The sequence below is a fragment of the Haematobia irritans genome, chromosome 3, assembly GCF_050003625.1.
Source record: "Haematobia irritans isolate KBUSLIRL chromosome 3, ASM5000362v1, whole genome shotgun sequence".
In the NCBI taxonomy this organism is placed as follows: domain Eukaryota; kingdom Metazoa; phylum Arthropoda; class Insecta; order Diptera; family Muscidae; genus Haematobia; species Haematobia irritans.
In genome coordinates, this window is record NC_134399.1 from 221,651,113 (window position 1) to 221,678,001 (window position 26,889).

A 26,889-nucleotide genomic window follows, 5' to 3' on the forward strand; every position below is an offset into this window, starting at 1 on the left:
CATTTCAAAATCTAACATTTTATGACAACTCTCAAAAAATCAAAACGTTTCTAAGAACAATTAATTTTGCTCACATCTCCTTAATTATTGGTCCTAGAGCAAAACGGAATACCAGCAAAAAATTAAATCTTTTGTCAAAATCTTAGTGGAAAAATTAAGTTAATATACGACCCCATGCAGAAAATCAAAATGATTATGAAAAAATTTTGGATGAAAAAGCAATTCGACATATTTTCAGACAGGCGGATAGACGGACATGGCTAGATCGGCTCAGGGGCCGGCCCTGAGCAATATTGCCAAAGACACCATGTGTCTATCTAAGGGCATATGTTTGCAACACCCAGAAAGGGACAAGATAGAATGGCGTCTTTGGCAATATTGCTCAGGATCAGTTCTTGAGTCGATATGGCCATGTCCGTCTGTCTGTTAATTAATTTAAATTTATTTAAATTCAGGGTTGGTTTCCGTAAGAGATATCTATTTAGTTTTGCAGCTAACGTCGACAAACCAAGATCTGTAAGGTTTAGTTAAAATTCTTTCAATTTTTCTATTTATTTTGTCCACATCATCTTAAATATGCGTTCACAAAGTCAAAATTTTTATAAAAAATTTAAAAAATAAATGTCCACTCAAATCTCCTTAAATATGGACCCTAGGGCCAGCACCCCAAAAATAAAACAAGTATATACGGCCGTAAGTTCGGCCAGGCCGAATCTTATGTACCCTTCACCATGGATTGCGTAGAAACTTTTACGCAATCCAATCGAATTACTTGGATTGTGGTATATTAAAACTTCTTAGCATCGTTTTCTAAATTGTGAGTTAGTCCATACGTGGTGTATATTAGACAAAAAAGGTATGTATAGGTAAGTCTGCAAATAATTACGAATCGATATAGACTTTTGCACGGTACGTAGAGAGCCAGAATTGAAATATGGGGTCGCCTATATCGGGGCTATATAGAATTATGAACTTGATATGGACCAATTTTTGTGTGATTTGGGATCGATTTAACTGAGAGCTATATATAACTATAGACCAATGTGGACTTAGTTAGGCATGGTTGTTAACGGCCATATACTAGCACAATGTACCAAATTTCAACTGACTCGAATGAAATTTTCTCCTCCAAAAGGCTCCACAACCAAATCTCGCGATCGGTTTATATGGGGGCTATATATGATTATGGACTGATATGGACCAGTTTTGGCAAGGTTGTTAAATATCATATACTACCACCACGTACCAAATTTCAACCAGATTGGATGAATTTTGCTTCTCCAAAAGGCACCAGAGGTCAAATCTGGGGATCGGTTTATATGAGGGCTATATATAATTATGGACTGATATGAACCAATTCCTGCATGGTTGGTGGATACCATATACTAACATAACGTACCAAATTTCAACCGAATCGGATGAATTTTGCTCTTCCAAGGGGATCCGGAGGTCAAATCTGGGGATCGGTTTATATGGGGCCTATATATAATTATTGACCGATTTCGACCAATTTTTGCATGGGTGTTTGAGGCCATATATTAACACCACGTACCAAATTTCAACTGAATCAGATGAATTTTGGTCTTCCAAGAGGCTCCGGAGGTCAAATCTGGTGATCGGTTTATATGGGGGCTATATATAAAAATAGGAACCAATGTGGACCAATTTTTGCATAGTCATTAGAGACCATATACTAACACCATGTACCAAATTTCAGCCGGATCGTATGAAATTTGCTTCTCTTAGAGGCTCCGCAAGCCAAATCGGGGGATCGGTTTATATGGGGGCTATATATAATTATGGACTTAGAGCAATCGCAAGCCAAATTTGGGGGTCCGTTTTTATGGGGGCTATACGTAAAAGTGGACCGATATAGCCCATTTGCAATACCATCCGTTAGCGTGATTTCAACAGACGGACGGACGGACGGACGGAGATGCTCAGATCGATTCAGAATTTCACCACGACCTTAGAGCAATATTTCGATGCGTTACAAACGGAATGACAAAGTTAATATACCCCCATCCTATGGTGGAGGGTATAACAACATGTATGTCAATTTTTGTTTGCTCATATCTCCTTAATTAAAATTTAATTAACATAGATTTAATTTTATGTTTTTTTATACACTCCACCATAGGATGGGGGTATATTAACTTTGTCATTCCGTTTGTAATACATCGAAATATTGCTCTAAGACCCCATAAAGTATATATATTCTGGGTCGTGGTGAAATTCTGAGTCGATCTGAGCATGTCCGTCCGTCCGTCCGTCTGTTGAAATCACGCTAACTTCCGAACGAAACAAGCTATCGACTTGAAACTTGGCACAAGTAGTTGTTATCGATGTAGGTCGGATGGTATTGAAAATGGGCCATATCGGTCCACTTTTACGTATAGCCCCCATATAAACGGACCCCCAAATTTGGCTCGCGATTGCTCTAAAAGAAGCAAATTTCATCCGATCCGGCTGAAATTTGGTACATGGTGTTAGTATTTGGTCTCTAACAACCATGCAAAAATTGGTCCACATCGGTCCATAATTACATATAGCCCCCATATAAAACGATCCCCCGATTTGGCTTGCGGAGCCTCTAAGAGAAGCAAATTTCATCCGATCCGGCTGAAATTTGGTACATGGTGTTGGTATATGTTATTTAATGACAATGCAAAAATTGGTCCACATCGGCCCATAATTATATATAGCCCATATGGGGACCGATCCCCAGACTTGACCTCCGGAGCCTCTTAGAGGAGCAAAAGTCATCCGATCCGATTGAAATTTGGTCCGTGGTGTTAGTATATAGTCTCTAACAACCATGCAAGAATTGGTCCATATCGGTCCATAATTATATATATATAACCCCATATAAATCGATCCCCAGATTTTCGGTCTATAGTTATATATAGGCGATCCCCAATCACACAAAAATTGGTCCTTATCGGTTCATAGTCATGGTTGCCACTCGAGCCAAAAATAATCTACCAAAATTTTATTTTTATAGAAAACATTGTCAAAATGTTATTTCTATAGAAAATTTTGTCAAAATTTTATTTCTATAGAATTTTTTTTCAAAATTTTATTTCTGTAGAACATTTTGTCAAAATTTTATTTTGTCAAAATTTTGTCAAAATTTTATTTCTATAGAAAATTTTGTCAGAATTTTATTTCTATAGAATTTTTTTTTCCAAAGTTTACTTTTATAGAAAATGTTGTCAAAATTTTATTTCTATAGAAACTTTAAACTTAATTATATACGTATTTAATCGGCCTTTTGTAGTTTAATATAACCACGTATGGACTATGTGGTATATATTACGGTGTTAGGAAGTTTTAAGATACCTTGCCATCGGCAAGTGTTACCGCAACCCAAGTAATTCGATTGTAGATGACAGTCTTCAGTAGAAGTTTCTACGCAATCCATGGTGGAGGGTACATAAGCTTCGGCCTGGCCGAACTTACGGCCGTATATACTTGTTTTTTTTTTTTTTTTTATTCTCCACAACCCAATGAAATTTTCCTTATACCAAGTATGTCTCAAAAATTTTAGGAACTAATCGTAGGGATACAAATCAAGGACCGTACAAATCTGAATATCGAAAATCTTAGAATTTCTAAGACGATATAACCATGTCCGTCCGTCCATCCGACGCTACAGCCTTAAGTCATAACACAAGTTTAGTAAAATTTGGCACATATTCGGTTTTTGTCTGCATGCTGGTCAAGTTCGAATGTATCCTATATCGGTCCATGTTTTGATATGGCCCCCGTATGAAATGACCACGCGATCTGGGGTCTTGTGCATCTATATACTGCAGTTTATATCCGATTTGTCCATTTAATAATATGGTGCGTACCAGTCGCCTTTTTTTGGGTATGGCCCCCATATAGACCGATCTCCCAATTAGACTAAAATTGAAAATCTAGAGGTGTTTTTGTTAGGTCCATAAATAGTCGTGCCGATTATGGTGTAAATCGGTCCATGTATCCGAATAGCCCTCACATAGAGCGATCTTCCGATTTAACTTTTTGAGCGACTACACAAAAAAAGGATGCCCGGTTCCCAAGATTTTGTCTTTACTTAAAAAATTTTGGTATTGATTCCGAGCCAAAGAAGCGGAGAATACAAGTAAGGATACTCTTAAGACACAATTCTCTTTCAAAAGTAGGTTTTGTGTTCTTGTTTCTAGGAAGCAAATTTATTTATTTCGTTTTTTTCAGCTTTTTTTCTTCATATAGTATCAAAGTCCTTTAAAAAAGAGTTAACGACAACTTTATTTTCCAAATTTAGAAAAAACGTCTTCAAAATAAAGTGTTGACAATCATTTACAATTTTTAAACGTTTTTTTGCTTTGTAGTCAAGATGCAAAAAGACAAAAAATTTAAAGACAATTTCATTAATTTTAAAGAATTTTTCTGAATTTTTAAAGTCAAGACATTACCCCAACAATTTTTTCTTTCATGTTATGATACCCATTTTTAAGTCAAATCACCTTAATATAAGGACAATACGACTTCATTGAAAAGTTTATCGACTTTTGGACAAGGAAAAGAACTTTATATTAGAAAAATGCATCTTTTATGCTAAGCAAAATTTACATTCGTATTTTAAGGACATGAAATCTTTGGCCTCACAACAATATTTTTTTCAGTGTAGGGTCCGATTTCTTTGAAATTGGCAATCTGAATATAGTGAATATCGAACCATATTTTAGATCTAGCCCTCATATAGACAAATACCCTGATTTGACTTCTTGGAGTTCTAGAAAAGGTGAAAGGAAATCTAGAGATTTTTTAGAGCCATAAATATGTGTGCCGAATATGATGTTAATCGGTCCATGTTTTGATATAGCCCCTGTAGAGACAAATTTAAAATCAAGTTTAGGTCAAGAAGTAGGTGTGCCGAATATGGTGTGAATTGGTCCACGTTTGGCTTAGAGCCCCCATATTGTCCCATCTCCCAATTTCACTTCTTGGACTTCTACACACCGCCATTTTTATTCGATTCACCTGAAATTTAAAATTTATAGGTAGTTTAGGACCACAAATTGTTAACTTGAACTTCTCATTAAAGAGAACTATATAACCAAGATTTATGTTTTAAAGTTTTAGGGTTAAGAAATTATGGCAAAATTAAAATTTTGCCATTTGCAGTTCCGAATTTCGGATCATGGGAGATACAATTTTTCTATAGGAAATTTTGTCAACATATTTTCCTATACTTTGTCAAAAATTTTATCTATGGACAATTTTATCAAATTTTTTTTTTCCTAGAGAAAATTTTGTCAAAATTTAATTTCAAGAAAAAATTTTGTCAAAATGTTTTTTCTAGAAAAAAATTGTCAAAATTTTTTCCTAAGGAAAATTTTGTCAAAATTTTATTCCTATGAAAAATTTTGTCAAAATTGTATTCCTATGGAAAATGTTGTCAAAATTTTATTCTTATGGGAAATTTTGTCAAAATTATATTCCAATAGAAATTTTTTTCAAAATGTTATTCCTATTGAAAATTTTGTCAAAATTTTATTTCCAGAAAAAATATTGTCAATATTTTATCTTATAGGAAATTTGGTCAAAATTTTATTCCTGTAGAAAATTTTGTAAAAATTTCATTCCTCTAGAAAACTTTGTCAACAATTTTTTCTGTAGACAATTTTATCAACATGTTTAATGAAAATTTTGTCAAAATTTTATTCCTATAGAAAATGTTGGCAAGATTTTATTCCTATGGAAAATTTTATTGCTTTAGAAAATTTTTGTCGAACATTTTTTCTATAGAAAATTTTGTCAACATTTTTTTCAATAGAAAATTTTGTCAACATACTTTGCTATAAAAAATTTTGTCAATATTTTTTTCCAATAGAAAATTTTGTCAAAATTTTATTTCTAGAAAAAATGTCAAAATTTTATTCCCATGAAAATTTTGTCAACTTTTTTTTTAAAGAAAATTTTGTCAACTTTTTTTTATAGAATATTTGCCAACAATTTTTTCTATAGAAAATTTTGTCAACAATTTTTTCCTAAAGAAAATTTCGTCAAAATTTAATTTATATAGAACATTTTGTCAAAATTTTATTCCTATGGAAAATGTAGTCAAAATTGTATTCCAATAGAAAATGTTTGCAAAATTTTATTCCTGTAGAAAATTTTGTGAAAATTTTATTCCAATAGAAAAATTTTTCCCATAGAAAATTTTGTCAAAATTTTATTCCTATAGAAAATTTTGTCAAAATTTTATTCCTATAGAAAATTTTGTCAAAATTTCATTCCTATAGAAATTTTTGTCAAAACTTTATTCCTACAGAAAATTTTGTCAAAATTTTATTCCAGTGGAAAAATTTGTCAAAATTTTATTCTTATAAAATATTTTGTGAACATTTTTCCTAGACAAAATTTCATCAAAATTTTATTTCTAGAAAAAGTTGTCAAAATTTTTTCTTGTAGAAGACAATGGTCACGATCTAAAATGTTATGGTATTCATTAAAAATGTTTTTTTTTTTTTTTCAGTTAAAAAAACATGGTCACAACCTAAAATGTTTTGATCTTTATGAAAACGACTTTTTCGTCGTCGAAAAAAAGGACGTCACTTGAGAAAAGAAAACACAAAATTAAGTTTTTATGATCATGTAATGGTTCTAGACATATCTATACGTAACCTAGAAAACAAACCTTTTTCCCTGCAAAAAAAGTAAAAAAAATTGCATGATCACGACCTTGTAATGGTCTCAAATTCTATCATTTAAATGATAGAACATGTTTGCGGCATTGTGAACCATTTAAATGCTTATTGCCAGCATACATTTTTCCAAAAATTGTGAGTATCGGTCCATATTTTGGTATAGCCCCCATATAGACCGATCTCCCGATTTTACTTCTTGGGCTTATAGAAACCGCAGTTTTTATTCAATTTACCTGAAATTGGAAATCTAGAGGTATTGTAGGACCACAAATACGTGTGCCAAAAATTGTGAGTATCGGTCCATATTTTGGTATAGCCCCCATTTCCCAATTTTACTTTTTGTGCTTCTAGAATCCGAAGTTTTTATCCTATTTGCCTGAAATTGGAAATCTAGAGGTATTTTCGGGTCACAAAGAGGTGTGCCGAAAATGGTGAGTATCGGTCCATATTTTAGTATAGCCCCATAAGAACGATCTCCCGATTTAACTCCTTGGGTTTTTATCTGATATGCCTGAAATTGTAAATATTCTGGTATTTTAGGCTCACAAAAACTTGTATCGTGCTTGAAACTCAATGTAAAATTTCCAGATTTTACTTCTACAGATTTAAGATTTCAAATCAAGACGTTATTTTATAATTTTCTTGCACACTTACAAGAGATGTTAATGATTCCTCTAAACCTCAAACAAAAATGGTTCTTATAAATCCAGAATCTGATATAGTCCTCATAGGTGAAATCGGGTAGTGTCCTCAAGTCCTCAAGCCCTCCTGAAATTTCAAAGGAAACCCTAATATTTGGTTCATGGTGGTGGGTATTTAAGATTCGGCCCGGCCGAACTTACTGCTGTATATACTTGTTTTTATATCAGCCGGAGGAAAATATTTTTTCGTTGGGTGTACCCTCATGAAGTTAAATCGGTCTGTATTGATGCCGTGCCAAATGGACCGGTAAAAATAAATGCGATACAGATTTTTGAGGGTCAAAAATTCCAGTATATTTGCATTTTTTGTAAATCGGATAAAAACTAAGGTTTCTAGAAGCCCAAAGACTTAAATCTAGAGATCGGTCTATGTGGAGGCTAAACTAAAACATGGGTCGACACACACCGTATTCGGCTGACCTATTTGTGGTCAGCCGGATTCCAGAAGTCCTAGAAATAAATTCGGAAATTAGGTCTATTTGGGGGCTATACCAAAACATGGACCAAATGTTCCTCAAATACCTCTAGAATTTCTCTTACAGACAAATTGGGTGAAAACTACGAATTCTAGAAGCCCAAGAAGTAAAATCGCGAGATCATTCTATATAGGGGCTATACCAAAACAAGGACCTATATGGACCATTTTCGACACACCTCTTTATGGTCCTAAGATACGTCTAGATTTCGAATTTCCGGCAAATTGGATAAAAACTACGGACTCTAGAAGCCCAAGAAATAAATTCGGGAGATCAGTCTATATAGGGGCTATACCAAAACATGGACCGATAGGCACCATTTGCGACACACCTATTTTTGATCTTAAAATACCTCTAGATTTTCAATTTCAAGCAAATCGGCTAGAAAATTTCAATTTCAAACAAATCGGCTAGAAAATATAGTCTTTAGTCGCCAAGAAGTAAAATCGAGAGATCGGTCTATATGGGGGTTATACCAAAAAATGGACCGATACACCTGAATTTCGGTACACATATTTGGGGTCCCAAAATACCTCTAAATTTCCATTTTCAAGCAAATAGGGTAATAAATACAGTTTATAGAAGCCCAAGAATAAAAATCGGGAGATCGGTATATGTTATATGGCGACTATACCAAAACATGGACCGATACGGACCATTTTCGACACACCTCTTTATGGTCCTAAGATACGTCTAGATTTCTAATTTCCGGCAAATTGGATAAAAACTACGGATTCTAGAAGCCCAAGAAATAAAGTCGGGAGATCGGTCTATATGGGGGCTATACCAAAATATGGACCAGTAGGCACCATTTGCGACATACCTATTTGTGATCTTATAATACCTCTAGATTTTCAATTTCAAGCAAATCGGCTAGAAAATATAGTCTCAAGACGCCCAAGAAGTAAAATCGAGAGATCGGTCTATATGGGGGTTATACCAAACAAGTATATACGGCCGTAAGTTCGGCCAGGCCGAATCTTATATAGCCTCCACCGTGGATTGCGTAGAAACTTATACGAGAGATTGTCATTCACAATCGAATTACTTGGGTTGTGGTATCTTAAAACTTCTTAACATCATTTTCTAAATTGTGGGTTAGTCCATACGTATATTATATATATTAGACAAAAAAGTTATGTATAGGTAAGTCTACAAATAATTACGAATCGATATGGACTTTTGTACGGTACGTAGAGAGTCAGAATTGAAATATGCGGGTTGCTTATATGGGGGCTATATACAATTATGAACTTGATATGGACCAATTTTTGTGTGATTGGGGATCGCTTTATCTGAGGGCTATATAAGAGTATAACTATAGACCGATATGGACCTAGTTAGGCATGGTTGTTAACCGCCATATACTAGCATAGCAAAATGTACCAAATTTCAACTGACTCAGATGAAATTTGCTCCTCCAAGAGGCTACAAAATCCAAACTCGGGATCGGTTTATATGGGAGCTATATATGATTATGGACTGATATGGACCACTTTTGGCATAGTTGTTAAATATCATATACTACCACCACGGATGAATTTTGCTTCTCAAACAGGCACCGGAGGTCAAATCTGGGGATCGGTTTATATGGGAGCTATATATAAATATGGACTGAAATGAACCAATTCCTGCATGGTTGTTGGATACCATATACTAACATCACGTACCAAATTTCAACCGAATGGGATGCATTTTGCTTCTCTTGGAGGCCTCGCAAACCAAATCGGGGGATCGGTTTATATGGGGGCTATATATAATTATGGACCGATTTCGACCAATTTTTGCATGGGAGTTTAAGGCCATATATTAACACCACGTACCAAATTTCAACTGAATTAGATGAATTTTGGTCTTCCAAGAGGCTCCGGAGGTCAAATCTGGTGATCGGTTTATATGGGGGCTATATATAATTATGGACCGATGTGGACCAATTTTTGCATGGTTGTTAGAGACCATATACTAACACCGTGTACCAAATTTCAGCCGGATCGGATGAAATTTGCTTCTCTTGGAGGCCTCGCAAACCAAATCGGGGGATCGGTTTATATGGGGGCTATATATAATTATGGACCGATGTGGACCAATTTTTGCATGGTTATTAGGGACCATATACTAACATCATGTACCAAATTTCAGCCCGATCGGATGAAATTTGCTTCTCTTAGAGGCCTCGCAAGCCAAATCGGGAGATCGGTTTATATGGGGGCTATATATAGTTATGGGCCGATGTGAACCAATTTATGCATGATTGTTAGAGACCATATACTAACACCATGTACCAAATTTCAGCCGGATCGGATGAAATTTGCTTCTCTTAGAGGCCTCGCAAGCCAAATTTGGGGGTCCGTTTATATGGGGGCTATACGTAAAAGTGGACCGATATGGCCCATTTGCAATACCATCCGACCTACCATCGATAGCTTGTTCCGTTCGGAAATTAGCGTTATTTCAACAGACGGACGGACATGCTCAGATCGACTCAGAATTTCACCACGACCCAGAATATATATACTTTATGGGGTCTTAGAGCAATATATTGATGTGTTACAAACGGAATGACAAAGTTAATATACCCCCCATCCTATGGTGGAGGGTATAAAAATGGACGATACACCTCAATTTCGGCACAAATAATTGGGGTCTCAAAATACCTCTAAATTTCCATTTTCAAGCAAATAGGGTAATACATACAGTTTATAGAAGCCCAAGAATAAAAATCGGGAGATCGGTATATGTTATATGGCGACTATACCAAAACATGGACCGATACGGACCTTTTTCGACACATCTCTTTATACTCCTAAAATACATTTCGATTTTCAATTTCAGGCAAATCGGATAGTAAATACAGTTCCTAGAAGGCCAATAAGTAAAATCGGGAGATCGGTCTATATGGAGGCAATACCAAAATATGGACCGATACACCCCATTTTCGGCACACCTCTTTATGGTCCCAAAATACATCTAGATTTCCAATTTCAGGCAAATCGGATAGAAAATACAGCTCACAGAGAGAAGTTCACCAATATGGTATCACAATGGACTGAATAGTCTAAGTGAGCCTGATACATCGGGCTGCCACATAACCTAACCTTCTAGACGCCCAAGAAGCAAAATCGGTTGATCGGCCTATATGGGGGCTATACCAAAACATGGACCGATGGGCACCATTTTCGGCACACCATTTTATGGTCCTCAAGTACCTCTATATTTTCAATTTCAAGCAAATTGGATAATACCTACGGTTTTTATAGGCCCAAGACCCCAAATGGGGAAATCGGTTTATATGGGGGACTATATCAAAACTTAGACCGATATAGCCCATCTTCGAACTTGACCTGCAAAAAACGAATCTGTGCCAAATTTCAGGCAGATAGCGCCAATATTGAAGGCTGTAGCATGATTAGAACAGACATACAGACGGACAGACAGACAGACGGACATGCTTATATCGTCTTAGAATTTCTCCCAGATCAGGAATATATATATATATATATATATATATATATATATATATATATATATATATATATATATATATATATATATATATATATATATATATATATATATATATATATATATATATATATATATATATATATATATATATATATATATATATATATATATATATATATATATATATATATATATATATATATATATATATATATATATATATATATATATATATATATATATATAGACGGAAATCGATATTTCGATGTGTTACAAAAGGAATGAAAAACTTGTTATACCCCCATCACCATTCTATGGTCGTGGGTATAAAAATAGGAAAACACAGTGATAAAGAACTGAACAATTTTCAAAAAAAAAAAATAAGAACCATGGTTAACAAAAGAAGACCAACCAACAATAAAGGAATTATAAATCTTATTTGTAATGGTATGGGGCTATGCCAACTATTGGGTTTAGATACTTTATTGTTCTTTTTCCTTCGTATACCAAAAAGTCTCTAAAGTAATTAACACAATTGTTGGGGTTGACCATAACTGGGTAAATTGCTTTGTTATAGACCTGTAATGAATAATTTGGCTCCGCTATCACTATCACTTCAGATTTTGACAAATGCTTGATAAACATGAATTAACATAAACTTTACTAATTGGAATTGACTGGTTGTCTACAATTTGTACTTTGTACATGGCCTTTTGAGCTTTTCCTATCCCCATCGCTTTGCTAAAGATAAATTCATTTCACAATCAATTCTATTCAGCAAAACGATAACAATATTTCAAATTTCTATTCCCATTTCCTTTTACTGTTGATGTTGCTTGCCTTCATTGCTAGCAATTTCAAGTCTTCCACAAATCCTTATGATCCTTCATTTTCACCTTTCGATTTGTAATTTCATTTTTCCTCTAACCAGATTTGGTTGCCCACCCTGTGGTCTAATAGCAAAGTGTTGTTCATGAATAATACAGAAGCAATCAGTAATTGCTTCTTTTCATTTAAATTGTGGTTTGCTAATTTACCTTCCGGGCAATCTAAAATAAGTGCAGTGGTTTCCACCAACAAAAAGTGAAAATTGCAGTTCCTTTGGTCTTAAGAAATCAAAGTGGGAGAACAATATGGGCTATAGCACAACATGAACTGAACAGAAAAAAATACTTTTTTTTGTCTTCAATCACAAAATTAATCGAACCAATTAATTTTTAATGGAAATGTCTTCAATCACAGAAATGTTAGTATCAATCAACAAAGACAATTAAAAAATTAATTTTTACAATTAATTGTTGTGATTGATTTTTGTTTCATTAAAAAAAATTGTTGAACCAATCAAATTTTTAATTGAATATTTTTTGAAATTCAATTAAAATTGTATTTGGAAAGAAATGTGGTGGTAGTTTTTTGCTGTGTAAGGACCAAAAAAAGTAGCTAGATTTGACATTTCAAGCAAATCTTCTTAAAATTGAGATGTCTAAATGATCAACAAGGAATCAATTTATATTGCAGGATATAGCCTATCTACGAACTTGCACAAATAAATCTATTCAAAATTTCAGAACTATAGCTTCTATATTGAAGTCTCTCGGGTGATAACCATAGGCAGACAAACGGTCTACTTTAGATCCTCATCGAATTTCACTCAGATGAAGAATATTATGACGAAATTGTACATTTTTAGTTTTTTTTTTGTATTACTTGAACAAAAAACTATATTTATAACAATCAAAAGCATCCATCTTCCCAGCTGTCGACCTCGACCTTGTTATTACCGTTTCGCGTTGGACAGAGAGTAAAAAAGTGATAGTCGGGGGGTGTATGATCCAGAGATAGATTCGATACAAGAAACGCTTTTTGGGTCCAGATGCCGCACCGTAGCGGGCGAAATGTTAAGCAACAATTTGAAGACTTTTCCTTAGTTTTCGTCTTTGAGGTACTTGTAAACAGGGCTATGAAGTTGGAGTCGGAGTCTTAAACAACAATTTGAAGACTTTTCCTTTGTTTTCATCTTTGAGGTACTTGTAAACAGGGCTATGAAGTTGGAGTCGGAGTCTGAAAATTTTGCTGGAGTCGGAGTCGTAAAAATTTTGCTCGACTCCGGCCAAACCTAAATTTTAAAAACACTTTATATTTTTGTAACTAAACATGTATTTTGGTTTTTTTTTCGTTTCCATTGACTTCTTCAATCGATCAATGAATGTAATTGGGGTGCAACTTCTAGTAATTGAGATATTGCTATGTTTCTAGAAGGTTAGACGAGAAGAAAGGTTGAATTGATCCCTTTTAATGCACACCACCATATTCAATATGTAACATTTCTAAATATCGATCTTAATTGAAATTGTTATAGATTTCACGCCCATATAACCCGATCATCTGATTTGATTTCTTGAGGGTTTAGGTTAGGTTAATCTAGTCTGGTTGCACCAAAAGGTCTATCAGTTTTTTTTTTTTTTTCATCCTGAAATTTTCATACCATTTGCTAGAATTTGATATCCCTAATCAAATCTTCAAATATGAATCCTGTAGGTCCAGATTATAAGCCTCCACATATACTCCATTTGACTAGAGTTTGGATCGTTGGTTTAATTTGGGGCCGCAAAATCAAATTAGTGTGTTTTTATAGATAACGGCTATTTATACCTTCTGTAGAACAGAAGACGTTATAAACACATGGCGTCTTTGGAAATAATGCAGGCTTCTGAGTTGATCTAGTTATGTCCGTCCGTCTGCGAATACATTTGTGTTATAAACGTCTAGGTCCCAGTTTTATTTTAGTCCAATCGACTCCAAATTTGCCACAAAAATGTGTTTTGGTTCAGAATAGAACCGCATTGAGTTTGGAAGAAATCGGCTGAGATTTAGATATAGCTCTTATATATCTCTCACCAGATGTGCCCCAGAGGCCAGAGTTTTAACTTGATTTACTTAAGCTTTTGCACAATGCATATCTATCAACCTATAAATCATAAATATACTTTTGCGACAATGGATAAAAATGGCTTTAGATTTAAACATTTCCCATATTTTTTCTAATATTTTAAGAAAATTTAAAATTTTACATTTCCCATATTTTTACTAATATTTTAAGAAAATCTAAAATTTTAAATTTTGCAGTATTTAATCAAATTGATGGTGTTATTATGAAACAAGTATATACAGTAGTAAGTTCGGCCAGGCCGAATCTTAAATACCCACCACCATGAATCAAATATAATAGTTTCCTTTGAAAACTTGAAGACAGATATTTTCCCAAGCAGATCAGTTCAACCAGTACGCTTCCCACAGATAAATGTAAAGATTCTACCTATGAAGACTACAGATTCAGATTCTGAATTTATAAGAACCATTTTTTGTTTGAGTTTTGGAGGAATCATAAATATCTCTTGTAAGTGTACACGGGAGCCATAGTGGCGCAATGGTTAGCATGCCCGCCTTACATACACAAGGTCGTGGGTTCGATTCCTGCTTCGACCGAACACCAAAAAAGTTTTTCAGTGGTGGATTATCCCACCTCAGTAATTCTGGTGACATTTCTGAGGGTTTCAAAACTTCTCTAAGTGGTTTCACTGCAATGTGGGACGCCGTTCGGACTAGGCTATAAAAAGGAGGTCCCTTGTCATTGAGCTTAACATGGAATCGGGCAACACTCAGTGATAAGAGAGAAGTTCACCAATGTGGTATCACAATGGACTGAATAGTCTAAGTGAGCCTGATACATCGGGCTTCCACCTAACCTAACCTAACCTAAGTGTAAAAGAAAATAATGAAATAACGCCTTGATTTGAAACCTAAAATCTGTAGATTTTCATCCCAATTATTTAAATGATTACGAGATGAAAAATCTGGAAATTTTGCATTCAGTTTCAAGCAATTTTCATAATCAGTGCGCCTTCTATACCCTCAATAAGTGAAATTGTCTATATGGAGGCCTTACCAAATGGACCGATAAAACTTAAATCATATACACTTTGTTATGGGTCTAAAATGCCAGTATATTTTCAATTTGTTGCAAATCGAATAAAACTACAATACACACAGTATTCAGCACATTTAATTGTAGTTCTAGAATCTAGACCCAAAATCGGAGGGGCGGTTTATAAGGGGCTATATCAAAAATTTTACCGATACTCAATATATTCGTCACACCTCCTTATGGTCCTAGAATAACCCTAGATTTCCAATTTCAGGCAAATTGGGTAAAAACTACGGATTCTAGAAGCCTAAGAAGTAAAATCGGAAGATCGGTCTATATGAGGGCTATATCACAACATGGACAGATAATCACCATTTTCGGCTTATCTCTTTATTTCCCTAGAATACTTCTACATTTCCAATTGTTGGCAAATTGGATAAAAACTACGGATTCTAGAAGCCCAAGAAATAAAATCGGGAGATCGGTCTATATGGGGGCTATATCAAAACATGGACCGGTACTCACCATTTTCGACACACGTCTTTATGGTCCTGGAATACCTCTAGATTTCAAATTTCAGGCAAATTGGATAAAAACTACGGATTCTAGTAGCCCAAGAAATAAAATTGGGAGATCGGTCTATATGGGTCTAGATTTCAAATTTCAGGCAAATCGGATAGAAAATACACTTTCTAGACGCCCAAGAAGCAAAATCGGGAAATCGGTTCATATGCGGGCTATACCAAAACATGGAACGATAGGCACCATTTTCGGTACACTTTTTGGTGGTCCTAAAATACCCCTAGATTTCCAATTTCAGGCAAATTGGATAAAAACTACGGATTCTAGAAGCCCAAGAAATAAAATCGGGAGATCGGTCTATATGGGGACTATATCAAAACTTGGACCGATATAGCCCATCTTCGAACTTGACCTGCCTGCAAACAAAAGACGAATCAGCGCCAAATTTCAGGACGATAGCGCCATTTTTTAGTAAAACCAATTTTCGGCCAATCTTCAAAAGTGTCTTCAAATGGTCTACGCTGAATTCTGCAGTTCGTCTACTTTGAAGTGAAATTTCTCAATATAGATGCACTTAGAAGTGACTGAATTCTTTATTGATATAAATTTCTTGAAAATTCTTGTATCACCCGATTTGGAAAATATTTTTCAAAAAAAGGAAAAGAAAGAATTTTAGCACAATGGACTGGATGGTCTAACCCAACAAATATAACGACGGTACCCTATACTCTAAAAAAATACTTGGATCCAATTGATACCGAGCCGAAGATGTTGCTCCAATAAAGTAAAAACATTTTTTGCGTGTAGTTTATCGAATTTTCATCATTTTTTCGGTATATTTACAAAGTTTTTTTTTTAATGCCATTGATTTGTAAGTGAATAAATCAGTGGCATTAAAATAATAAAAATTTTGTAACTTAAAAAAAAGTTTTCTTAATTTCGACTAACAAAAAACTTAAAAATCCCCAAAGTATTTCCGAAAAAAAATAAATTAAAGATTTTAGTTTTTAGCTTATATTTGAATCGTTTTGATTTCAAGTCTTAAGATTCAATATCTCAGTTAATGTAAAGCCGATTTCTTTAAATTAAAAGAAAAATAGAGAATTTTAGCACAATGGACTGGATAGTCTAATCCAACAAATATAACGACCGTACCCTATACTCTAAAAAAAAAATTACTTGGATCCAATTGTTACCGAGCCGAAGATGCAGCTTCCATAAAGTAAAGACATTTCTTGCGTGTAGTTTATCGAATTTTCATCATTTTTTTCGATATATTTACAAAGTTTTTTTTTTATGCCATTGATTTGTAAGCGGATAAATCAATGGCATTAAAAAGAAACTAAAATTTAGCAACTTAAAGAAAAAGTTTTCTTAATTTCGAAAAAAATTAACTTCAAAATCCTCAAAGTATTTCCGAAAAAAAATTAAATTAAAGATCCTTAAACTAGTTTTTAACTTATATTTAAATCGTTTTGATCTTAAGCCTTAACATTCAATATCTCAGTTGATTTAAAGACGATTTCTATAAATTAAAAATGTTTTGCTTTACTTTAATGAAAATTTGCCTTACTTCGAAGAACTACGTCTTTAACAGAAGGACGCAAATTTCGAAAATATGTGTGCTAAATTTAATGAAAAACAAATTTGAAGCACAGATTATAAACTTTCTTTTAATTCAAATGTCATTATTAAAAAAAAAAAAAAACTTGTCTTTAATATAGTGTAAATTGTGTGTATTCAAATCTAGGTTGTATAATCTTCCATATTAGGTCAATATATTTTTCAGTATAAAAAGAAATAACAAAAGTCCTCGAGCTTGAAATGAAAATTCATTTATTATTATAAAGACGAAAGAAAACCCAATTGGTGTTGGTAATAATCAGAAAATACTAATAAATTCAAATTTAAAAGAAAAGTCTTTTAAGACACACTTTTCTTTTAAATCATCAATGTCATTCTTCGCTTTGTTCGCTCGGACCATGGGAATTAAGACAATCTCATTGGAATCGGGCCAGCTTTTATTTTCAGTGTAACAAATACCCATAATGTATTGAGCATTTGAGTTTGCAAATTTTCCTAGTACTTTCACTATCTAATTGATACACAGTTTTGTTCACATTTATCTCTCGATGTTTTTGACGTTTCCTACAAGATCGAACTACACTTATTGATTGTGTGACAAAACTCGGTTTAGATTTGGATAAAGCTCCCATATAAACGTTTGACCAAAACTAATCATTGACTGGAAATAAAATCTATATGCATGCTACTTAACTTTAATATTCCATATTCCCATATTCTCTTATTTAGATTATGGTAATCGTTTGAAAACGCATGGTGTATGTTACTGAAATAAATTATGAGAATTCAGGCAGTTTTGCTTCTGATTGTCTCTCCTTTACTTCCTTTTGAATGATATTGTGAATACCCTTAGGATATTAGCTATCAAACACATAACTAAAATTGTAATGAGTTCCAAGTATCTAACCACTGTTTCCACAAAACCCCATTAATTAGCCTTTAGTCAAGTCATTGCATACATTGCAATGAAAATCTATCTGTCACTGCCACTGTGTTATAATTACTCCTCTGTGTACCAGTCCATTGTGCATAAGTCCATATTTATTCTTTCATCTGTGGAGAGAATACATATTTTACTCTCCCCTCAACTTTTGCCTAGGAGGAATGATGTGAAAGCTCACATAACCAAAAGACAAGAACATATTGGCTTATTTACATTGACAACTACCACACATATTTAAATATATTCTTTGAATGCGAGTGTACAATATACAAACAGACATTTCTATATGAATGGTCATAGTCGAATGGATCAACAAGTGCTTGTTATTGTATAACTTTAGACCACTCGCCTCCCCCCTACCACACTCACAATCTCTCATTGGATGACATTTGTTTTGTTTTCGTCATTTGCCTCAACGAAAATTTATTCTCATTCTCTGTAACATTGTTTTCATATGCCCTTGCTGTTTTTGTTTTCGTGTTTTGCAGCTTTCATTCTTCCTGTCATCGTACGTGGCCCCATTGACGTTAATATGTTTCCTGTACATGGGCATGCTGGCACGTCTCTGGAAAAGTGCGCCTGGTTGCAAACCATCTGCCGAGTCTCGGTAAGTATCGCAGTTACTTAGTTCCACACCCACATCCATACCCTACCCTACCCCTGACCCCTGGTGAACCATAACTGGAACAAAAGGCCTCATCTAAGAATAAACATTTAACAGCATTTCTCCTTCAAGACGACATTAACAGAGCACTTTGCACTTCAGTGAATTCCATAGCACTTTATGTTGTGAGTGGAAGAGTGGTAGAGAGAGAGAGGGAGAGTGAAGAGTGAAGAGTGATGGTGAGAAATTATACGCACTATTGCATATAAAATTAATGAGGAGCAAGGGACCTAATTATAATTAGTTTAAAACCCAAGTAGTAATAGTAGTTCACTCTAAACAAAGGGGGTAGTATGCAAAAGCAAAGAGAAGAATAATTTAAAAAAAGAACTACAAGACTAAATTATTGCAATAAATTCTTGTCGGTATAAAATATTATAACTCTATGATTTATCTCTCTCATAATCGGGGGGAAAATTAATAATTTTCTCCACTGGTTTAAATCATACTCACCTTGGTGACATAACGAAAATAGTTCGAATACAATGGATTTGGATTTTAAGGACATATCACTAACTGGGACCCCAAGCTTATTTTAAGTAAAGTCTTGACAGACATATCCTATTTGTGTCCTCAGAAAAAGTATTTTTCTTTCTTCGTTATTGCTGACATTTTCGATGCAATCTCAGGTTTAAGTAAAGCAATAAAACATGAGATATGTAAAATTCTCAGAAAAGTCAACGTCACATAGATTGATTTGCTGAGATAGACCAGCAGTTTTTCAGGAACTACAAACCTTTAAATAAAACTCACGATCTATGCCTCATGAAGTCCAACATGACAAGTTTTATTGATGGTCGTTTGTATTGTAAATACGTACAATGACATTTTTTTCCTTAATACGGCGTTGGCGACTGTTCGTTGTTGATGACTTGAAATGATCGTTGTCGATTTATTGATACGGTTGTCGTTGATGATTCCATTTTACGACGTGGGTTACTATTCGGTTTTGATAATTGAATTTCAATAATTCGGAATTGTCGTTCACGATTTGTAGATGCGTAGACGATTTCATTATACAGCATCAGTGATTAATCATTTTCGATAATTCGGTTTTTAATAATAATGCCAGCAAAGGAAAAGCAACCAAGCTAACAACCGAAGCAAATAGTGAAGAAGCAAGCGGAAGAGAGCAATAGACAAAGCGATTCGTGCGGAAACAAGCTAGTTGCGGAGACAACTAGTGAGGAAGCAAGGTAATTGGCGAAATACTTAGTGCATAATCCAGCGCTAGTTAATTGCCGAAGCAATTAGTGCGGAAGCAAGTCAAATGGCGAAGTAAGTAGTGCGGAAGAAATCATTATACAGCATCAGTGATTAATCATTTTCGGTAATTCGGATTTGAAAAATATTGCCATCAAAGGAAAAGCAACCAAGCTAACAACCGAAGCAATTAGTGCAGAAGCAAGCGGAAGAGAGCAATAGACAAAGCGATTCGTGCGGAAGCAAGCTAGTCGCGGAGACAACTTGTGCGGAAGCAAGGTAATTGGCGAGATACTTAGTGCACAATCCAGCGTATACGGAAGCTAGTTAATTGCCGAAGCAATTAGTGCGGAAGCAAGTCAAATGGCGAAGTAAGTAGTGCGGAAGAAATCTAAGTGCCAAGACACTTAGTACGGAAGCAAGCTAGTTGTCGAAACTACCAGTGTTGAAGCTGTTCGGCTGTTAGACGAAGCAATTAGTGCGGAAGTAAGCTATGTGCCGAGACACTTGGTGCATATGCAAGCGAATACGTAAGCAAAGTTAGTGCCGAAACAATTAGTGCGGACGCAAGTCAAAAGCCGAATCAATTAAGAAGCATACTCATTGCGGAAGAAAGCAAAAAGACGAATTCCTGTGAAAGTAAGCTAGTTGCGGAGTCAACTAGTGCGGAAGCAAGCTAAATGACGAGATACTTAGGGCACAATCCAGCGTATACGGAAGCTAGTTAATTAGGGAAGTGCGCAAGCAAGTCAAACGCCGAAGTAATTAGTGCGGAAGAAAGCTAAAAGCCGAAGTAATTAGTGCGGCACAAAGCTAACAACCGAATCAATTAGTGCGAAAGCAAGCTAATTGTCCAAGCAATTAGTGTGAAAGCAATCCAAAAGCCGAAGCAATTAGTGCAGAAGCATGCTAATTACGAAAAAAGGTAAAAGTCGAAGCAGTTTGGTCGAATGCAAGCTAGTTGCCAAGACAACTAGTGCGGAAGCAAGCTAAATGACGCAATATCAAGTGCACAATGGGGAAGCAAGTTAAATGCCGAAGTAATTAGTGCGGAAGAAAGCTAAGTGCCAAGAAATTAAGTGCAGAAGCAGTTTATTCCCTAAGCAATTAGTGCGGAAGCAAGTGAAAAGCCCAAGCAATTGGTGCGGAAACAAGCTAAGTGACGAGACACCTAGTGCGGAGCATACTACTTGCCGAAAAATCTTGTGCGGAAGCAAGCGAATGAGAATAGGTTTGAACTCCTAGACGGTCATATCTATGCTAAAGAGCTCTCTGATAATGAAATTCTGACCATTTACTAAAATGTTGCTCTGAAATTACTTTCGCATGTAACTGACACTACCTAGTAGTGAAACATAGCCAGTATAAATTAATATGCATGACATAGTAGTGGTACGTAGTAGCTTTCACAGTGACCACAATAAGTATACGGATAAGAGGGGTGGTATCCTAATTACACTGATCGTAAATAGTGTGTGTATGATAATAAAATGGAGTACTATGTTGTGTTGGAGAAATAGTGGATTGTATTTCGAACCGTTAGGTTGGCTGATAAGTCCCCGGTCTAACAAAGAAAAACACCTTTGTTTGTCAAAATTCGTGTTTATTATTCAACATATGTTATGCGTCTTGAATGCTATGGGAAACTCTTTCGCATTTCTATTTTAAAGACAAAAAATCGATTGTGGTCAAGACAACATTTTTTCCGGGCCAAAAATTGCCACCATCACTAAGCCCACTTCTAATATCTTATGCTTTACAGAAACCTGTCAACTAAATTAAATTGAATTTTCGCATAAACCTCTGAACAATGAAGAATCTAGGGAGAAGCGTACTTCAGTTATGACTAATACGTCCTTGGTCATAGATAGTTATGGTGAAACTAATGGCTGTGGCATAATCAACTGCAGAAGTTTACATGTGGCAAGCAACAGTACTCCATAATGTAGCCATGAAGCCAATTTAAATTTCTCTGCCGAGTTAGCGGGAAGCAGTGGGGCAGGCAAGAAAGCAATATAACCACAAAACCCAACGAGGTAGATTATGCCTCAAATTGTGGGTAATTCTCACGAAATGCGTTAACAACTTTTCGCCTTGAATATTGTACTCGTAAATGTTACTGAAGAGGTCTGGCAAAACTTTCTAATGGCTAAGATAAGCAACCATTCATTACACAACTTCGGAGGAAGTTGTAGACAAAGACAAATATTCATAGTTGATCCACTAATTACTTAACGAATAAACTGGTGAACTACTCGTACTTGTGTAAATATTTTATGGATTGCATGAATTTTGACAAAATTTTCGATAGAAATAAAATTTTGACAAAATTTTCGATAGGAATAAAATTTTGACAAATTTTTCTATAGAAATAAAATTTTGATAAAATTTTCTATAGCAATAAAATTTTGACAAAATTTTCTATAGAAATTAAATTTGTACAAATTTTTCTATAGAAATAAAAGTTTGATAAAATTTTCTATAGCAATAAAATTTTGACAAAATTTTCTATAGAAATAAAATTTTGACAAAATTTTCTATAGAAATAAAATTTTGACAACATTTTCTATAGAAATAAAATTTTGACCAAATAAATTTGACAAGCATACTTTTCCTCTGTTGGTTAAGCTAAACTTATATGCATGGTTTTAAGCTGATAGCCGGCTTATGCCGAAATAAATTCGAAACAAACATATCTCTTTTCCTATGCCACTGTCAAATCATCGATTTGAATTCACAAGCCGGCTATCAATGTAAAACCTTTTTTCGGAGGGTTCAAGTGTGGTTTTTGTTGGGTTTAATAAACTGCCTGAATTTATTCTGATAATTGGTTGATAGTTTTGCTGCAAGTAGAGGATGCTGATGAGGAATGTGGTAATTCCGAAACGTGCGTCCATCCAACCATCTTGCAGTCTATAGGGCTTTGCCCAAATAAATTTGACAAACATTCTTTTCCTCTGTTGGTTAAGCTACACTGGTAGTTTAGTCAATGTATGGTTTTAAGCTGCAATAAAAGACAACAACAATGCTTAAAGAACAAAACCAACAATAACAAAACAAAACAAATGAAGAAATAAAATTTTGACAAAATTTTATATAAAAATAAAATTTTGGGAAAATTTTCTATAGAAAGAAATTTTTTACCAAATTTTCTGTAGAAATAAATTTTTAAGAAAATTTTTGTAGCAAATTTTCTAAGGAAATAAAATGTTGACAAAATTATATATAGAAATAAATTTTTGAGAAAATTGTCTATAGAAAGAACATTTTGACCAAATTTTCTATATAAATAAAATGTTGACAAAATTTTGTACAGAAATAAAATTTTAACAAATTTTTCTATAGAAATAACATTTTGAGAAAATTTTCTATAGAAATAAAATTTTGACAACATTTTCGATAGAAATAAAATTTTGACAAATTTTTCTATAGAAATAAAAATTTGACAAAATTTTGTATAGAAATAAAATTTTGTGAAAATTTTTTATAGGAATACAATTTTGATAAAATTATCTATAGAAATAAAATTTTGAGAAAATTTTCTATAGAATGAAATTTTCTACCAAATTTTCTGTAGAAATAAATTTTTAAGAAAATTTTTGTAGCAAATTTTCTAAAGAAATAAAATGTTGACAAAATTATATATAGAAATAAATTTTTGAGAAAATTGTCTATAGAAAGAAAATGTTGACCAAATTTTCTATAGAAATAAAATTGCGAAAAAATAAATAAACAAAATATAAACAAACAAAAGTTATTGCTCTCTCTTGTTGGTGCAAGATAAATCATTAAGTTCAAACTCAGCGCAAAAATGTTATCAAAAACTTAAAAATGAGATTTTTTGTTTAATTTGGTAGATTTGGTAAAGTTTTCTTCAAATTTTGGTAGATTATTTAGTTGTAGTAACGTATACGAATGATCATAAACTAGTTTGGTTACTCGTATACTTAATTGCCGCCGACACATGCAGTGTGGATGCAATGCCTACTTTATTATATCCCTGAAAGCTTAACTGAACTCTTACTGCTATGTTTTGCTGGACTGTGGTATCAAAATGGACTTAACAGTATAAGTGCCCAGCAAAAAAATTTGGAAGTTCTTCCAAAGGCACAACTTTAAAAGCACTTCCAGAAGATGTACTCCCAATGATGTTCTTTTTTTTAACTACACAGAAATTTTTTTTAATTCAATTTTTTTATAACATACTTTTTTCATATTTTAATGGGTAGTTTTAACTTTTTTATTTCAAATTGGTTAAAAACAGTTTAAGAATTAATAAAATGATACAAATTATTTAAATTTTGTCAAAAAAATGCTATATCCCATCTGAAAAATTGTGAATTTTTGAAAATATTTGAGGTCAAACGTTTCAGACAAGCGTTAGAATCCATTAAAAATTATCAAAAATTATAAAAATTATTTATTTGACAAAATATCGCAGAATTTTTTAATTCACATCCAAAACATTGAATTCGGAGCACACCTAAAGAAGTGATGCAAATTCAGTGCACCGGCTGTTGAAATGGAGGACTTCTGTCCTATGACAAGCCTATGTTAAATTCATCGCTTCTGAGTCAATTTTGCACCACTTCCGGATCCAAAAAGAACATTTTCATTACTTTTTTGGCGACGCTTTTTTTACTGGGTGAGTCTAAAATAACGAGCACCACTATACCCATCCTATCCTAACCCAAAGACAATAAACTTAAGGAATATAGGAAATTGGCTTGAGTCATACCAAATGTTGCATTTACCATGTTAGTTCCATACATGTTTGTAATTTTTTTTTATTTATTTTTCGTTTTTATTTTTTAAATGAAAAACTTAATTTTCTTAATGAAATAATGGTAAATTGTAGGCTACCACATAAAAAATTACATTTTCCCGTTTAAGGAAATTTATTGCGTGAACTTAATTTCTTTTTATTTGCATTTTAATGCTATGTCAATACATGTCGTATACGCGTTTGGTTCGAGTATGAAACTAACACGGTAAACGGTTTGATCTCCTCAGTAGCCAATTTCGTATCTTTTTAGAGTTTATTGTCTTTGACCTAAAACACTGAGTTGTGTTTATATTTGAATACAGATCAAAATTTTTTTACTCTGACCATTACATACTGTAGCGTAAAAATTGGCATAATTTAATCTTCTTTGGGTTTATTGGTTTCATTTCTTGGTTTTCTTAAACACCAACCCAAAATCTAGGTAAACAGCTAATATTGCTCGATTTAGTACAAACTCTCTTACAAAATGACCTGGGAAAATAAATAAATATTTGCAAAATATGGATTATGCCACATGAGAAAATAATCTAGATCTTTATCAAAAAATCCAATTGTATTCGATATAAAAGAATATCAGATAGAAATATGTGTGAATAATCCAAATATTTTCTGAATATGATAACTAAAAGCAAAAGGGAATACTATGATAGTCTCAATCATCATCATCATCAGCATCATCCTGCTCAGACTTATGTGATTGCCTAGACATATTTTATTCATAAAAATACGAATTCAAAGAACTAATATAGAATAAGGACAACAACAGACTCAATGATATGAGCCCTCACACACACACACACACATTCGCATTATTCGCAAACATGGATACGGATGACATAAAGGCCATCTTAACTAATATATATGTGTGTACGGAGAAGAACATCAATCAAGGATTATGCCTTAATACATGTGTATCGGTAATACTTTATTGGCTTTTCTTTAATGTTTTTCTTTTTTCTTCTTTTTTCCTTCCATTTTCATGTCTACACGCCGCTTTTATCAAATTCCAATGGTAATGGCCTTGCTTTAATGCATTCACTGATGTTGACTGACTTGGATGACGTCCTGGCTACCTTAATGCTACTGCTTGTTGCCTAACAATGATGTCCCTACGAATGTTTGATTGATGGTATGTGACGACGCTCACACACACACACACATCCACACTCGTGTAGCAAAGGAAAACGACGAGTCACACGTATGGTGGTTGTTGTGGTTCTGGCCTTTGCCATATGTTGGCTACCCATACACGTAAGTTAATTTTTTGAGTTTTTTATTTCAGGGGTTTTATGACCCATAATATTTGTGAAATTTTGATCCTGCCTATTTAGACCGAAATGTATGAGATTCATCACTGTGGTACATTTTTAGTTGTTTATAAGTATCCATCGGTTCACCAAGTTTTTGATCCGATTATGGGTTGAGTGAAAATGTTGAGTCATACGAGTTTGAGGAAAAACTTTCTGGATAATCTTAAAAAAAGTTTAACAACTTTCGAAGATTTTGTCTCTACTTTAGTTATACCCACCACCATAGAATGGGGGTGGGTATAAAACATCGACATACTAATTTCCGACTATCTAAAGTATATATATTCTTGATAAGGGAGAAATTCTAAGACGATATAAGCATGTCCGTCTGTCTGTTGTAATCACGCTACAGCCTTCAATAATGGCGCTATCGTCCTGAAATTTGGCACAGATTCGTTTTTTTTTGTTTGCAGGCAGGTCAAGTTCGCAGATGGGCTATATCGGTCCAAGTTTTGATATAGTCCCCATATAAATCGACCTCCCGATTTGGGGTCTTGGGCTTATAAAAACCGTAGTTTTTATCCAATTTGCCTGAAATTGAAAATCTAGAGGTATTTTAGGACCATAAAGATGTGTGCGGAAAATGGTGCTTATTGGGTCCATGTTTTGGTATAGCCCAAATATAGACCG

General features: G+C 34.0%; 1 protein-coding gene across 1 annotated transcript in view; it reads left to right on the forward strand.

Moving 5' to 3' along the window:
• AstA-R1 (allatostatin A receptor 1) overlaps positions 1–26,889 on the forward strand; it is a gene marked incomplete in the record, with an annotated part of 486,850 nt that overhangs the window by 405,953 nt on the left and 54,008 nt on the right. The window contains 2 exon segments of the mRNA XM_075303068.1: positions 18,785–18,903; positions 26,125–26,200. Coding sequence (XP_075159183.1) covers positions 18,785–18,903; positions 26,125–26,200 — 195 coding nt within the window.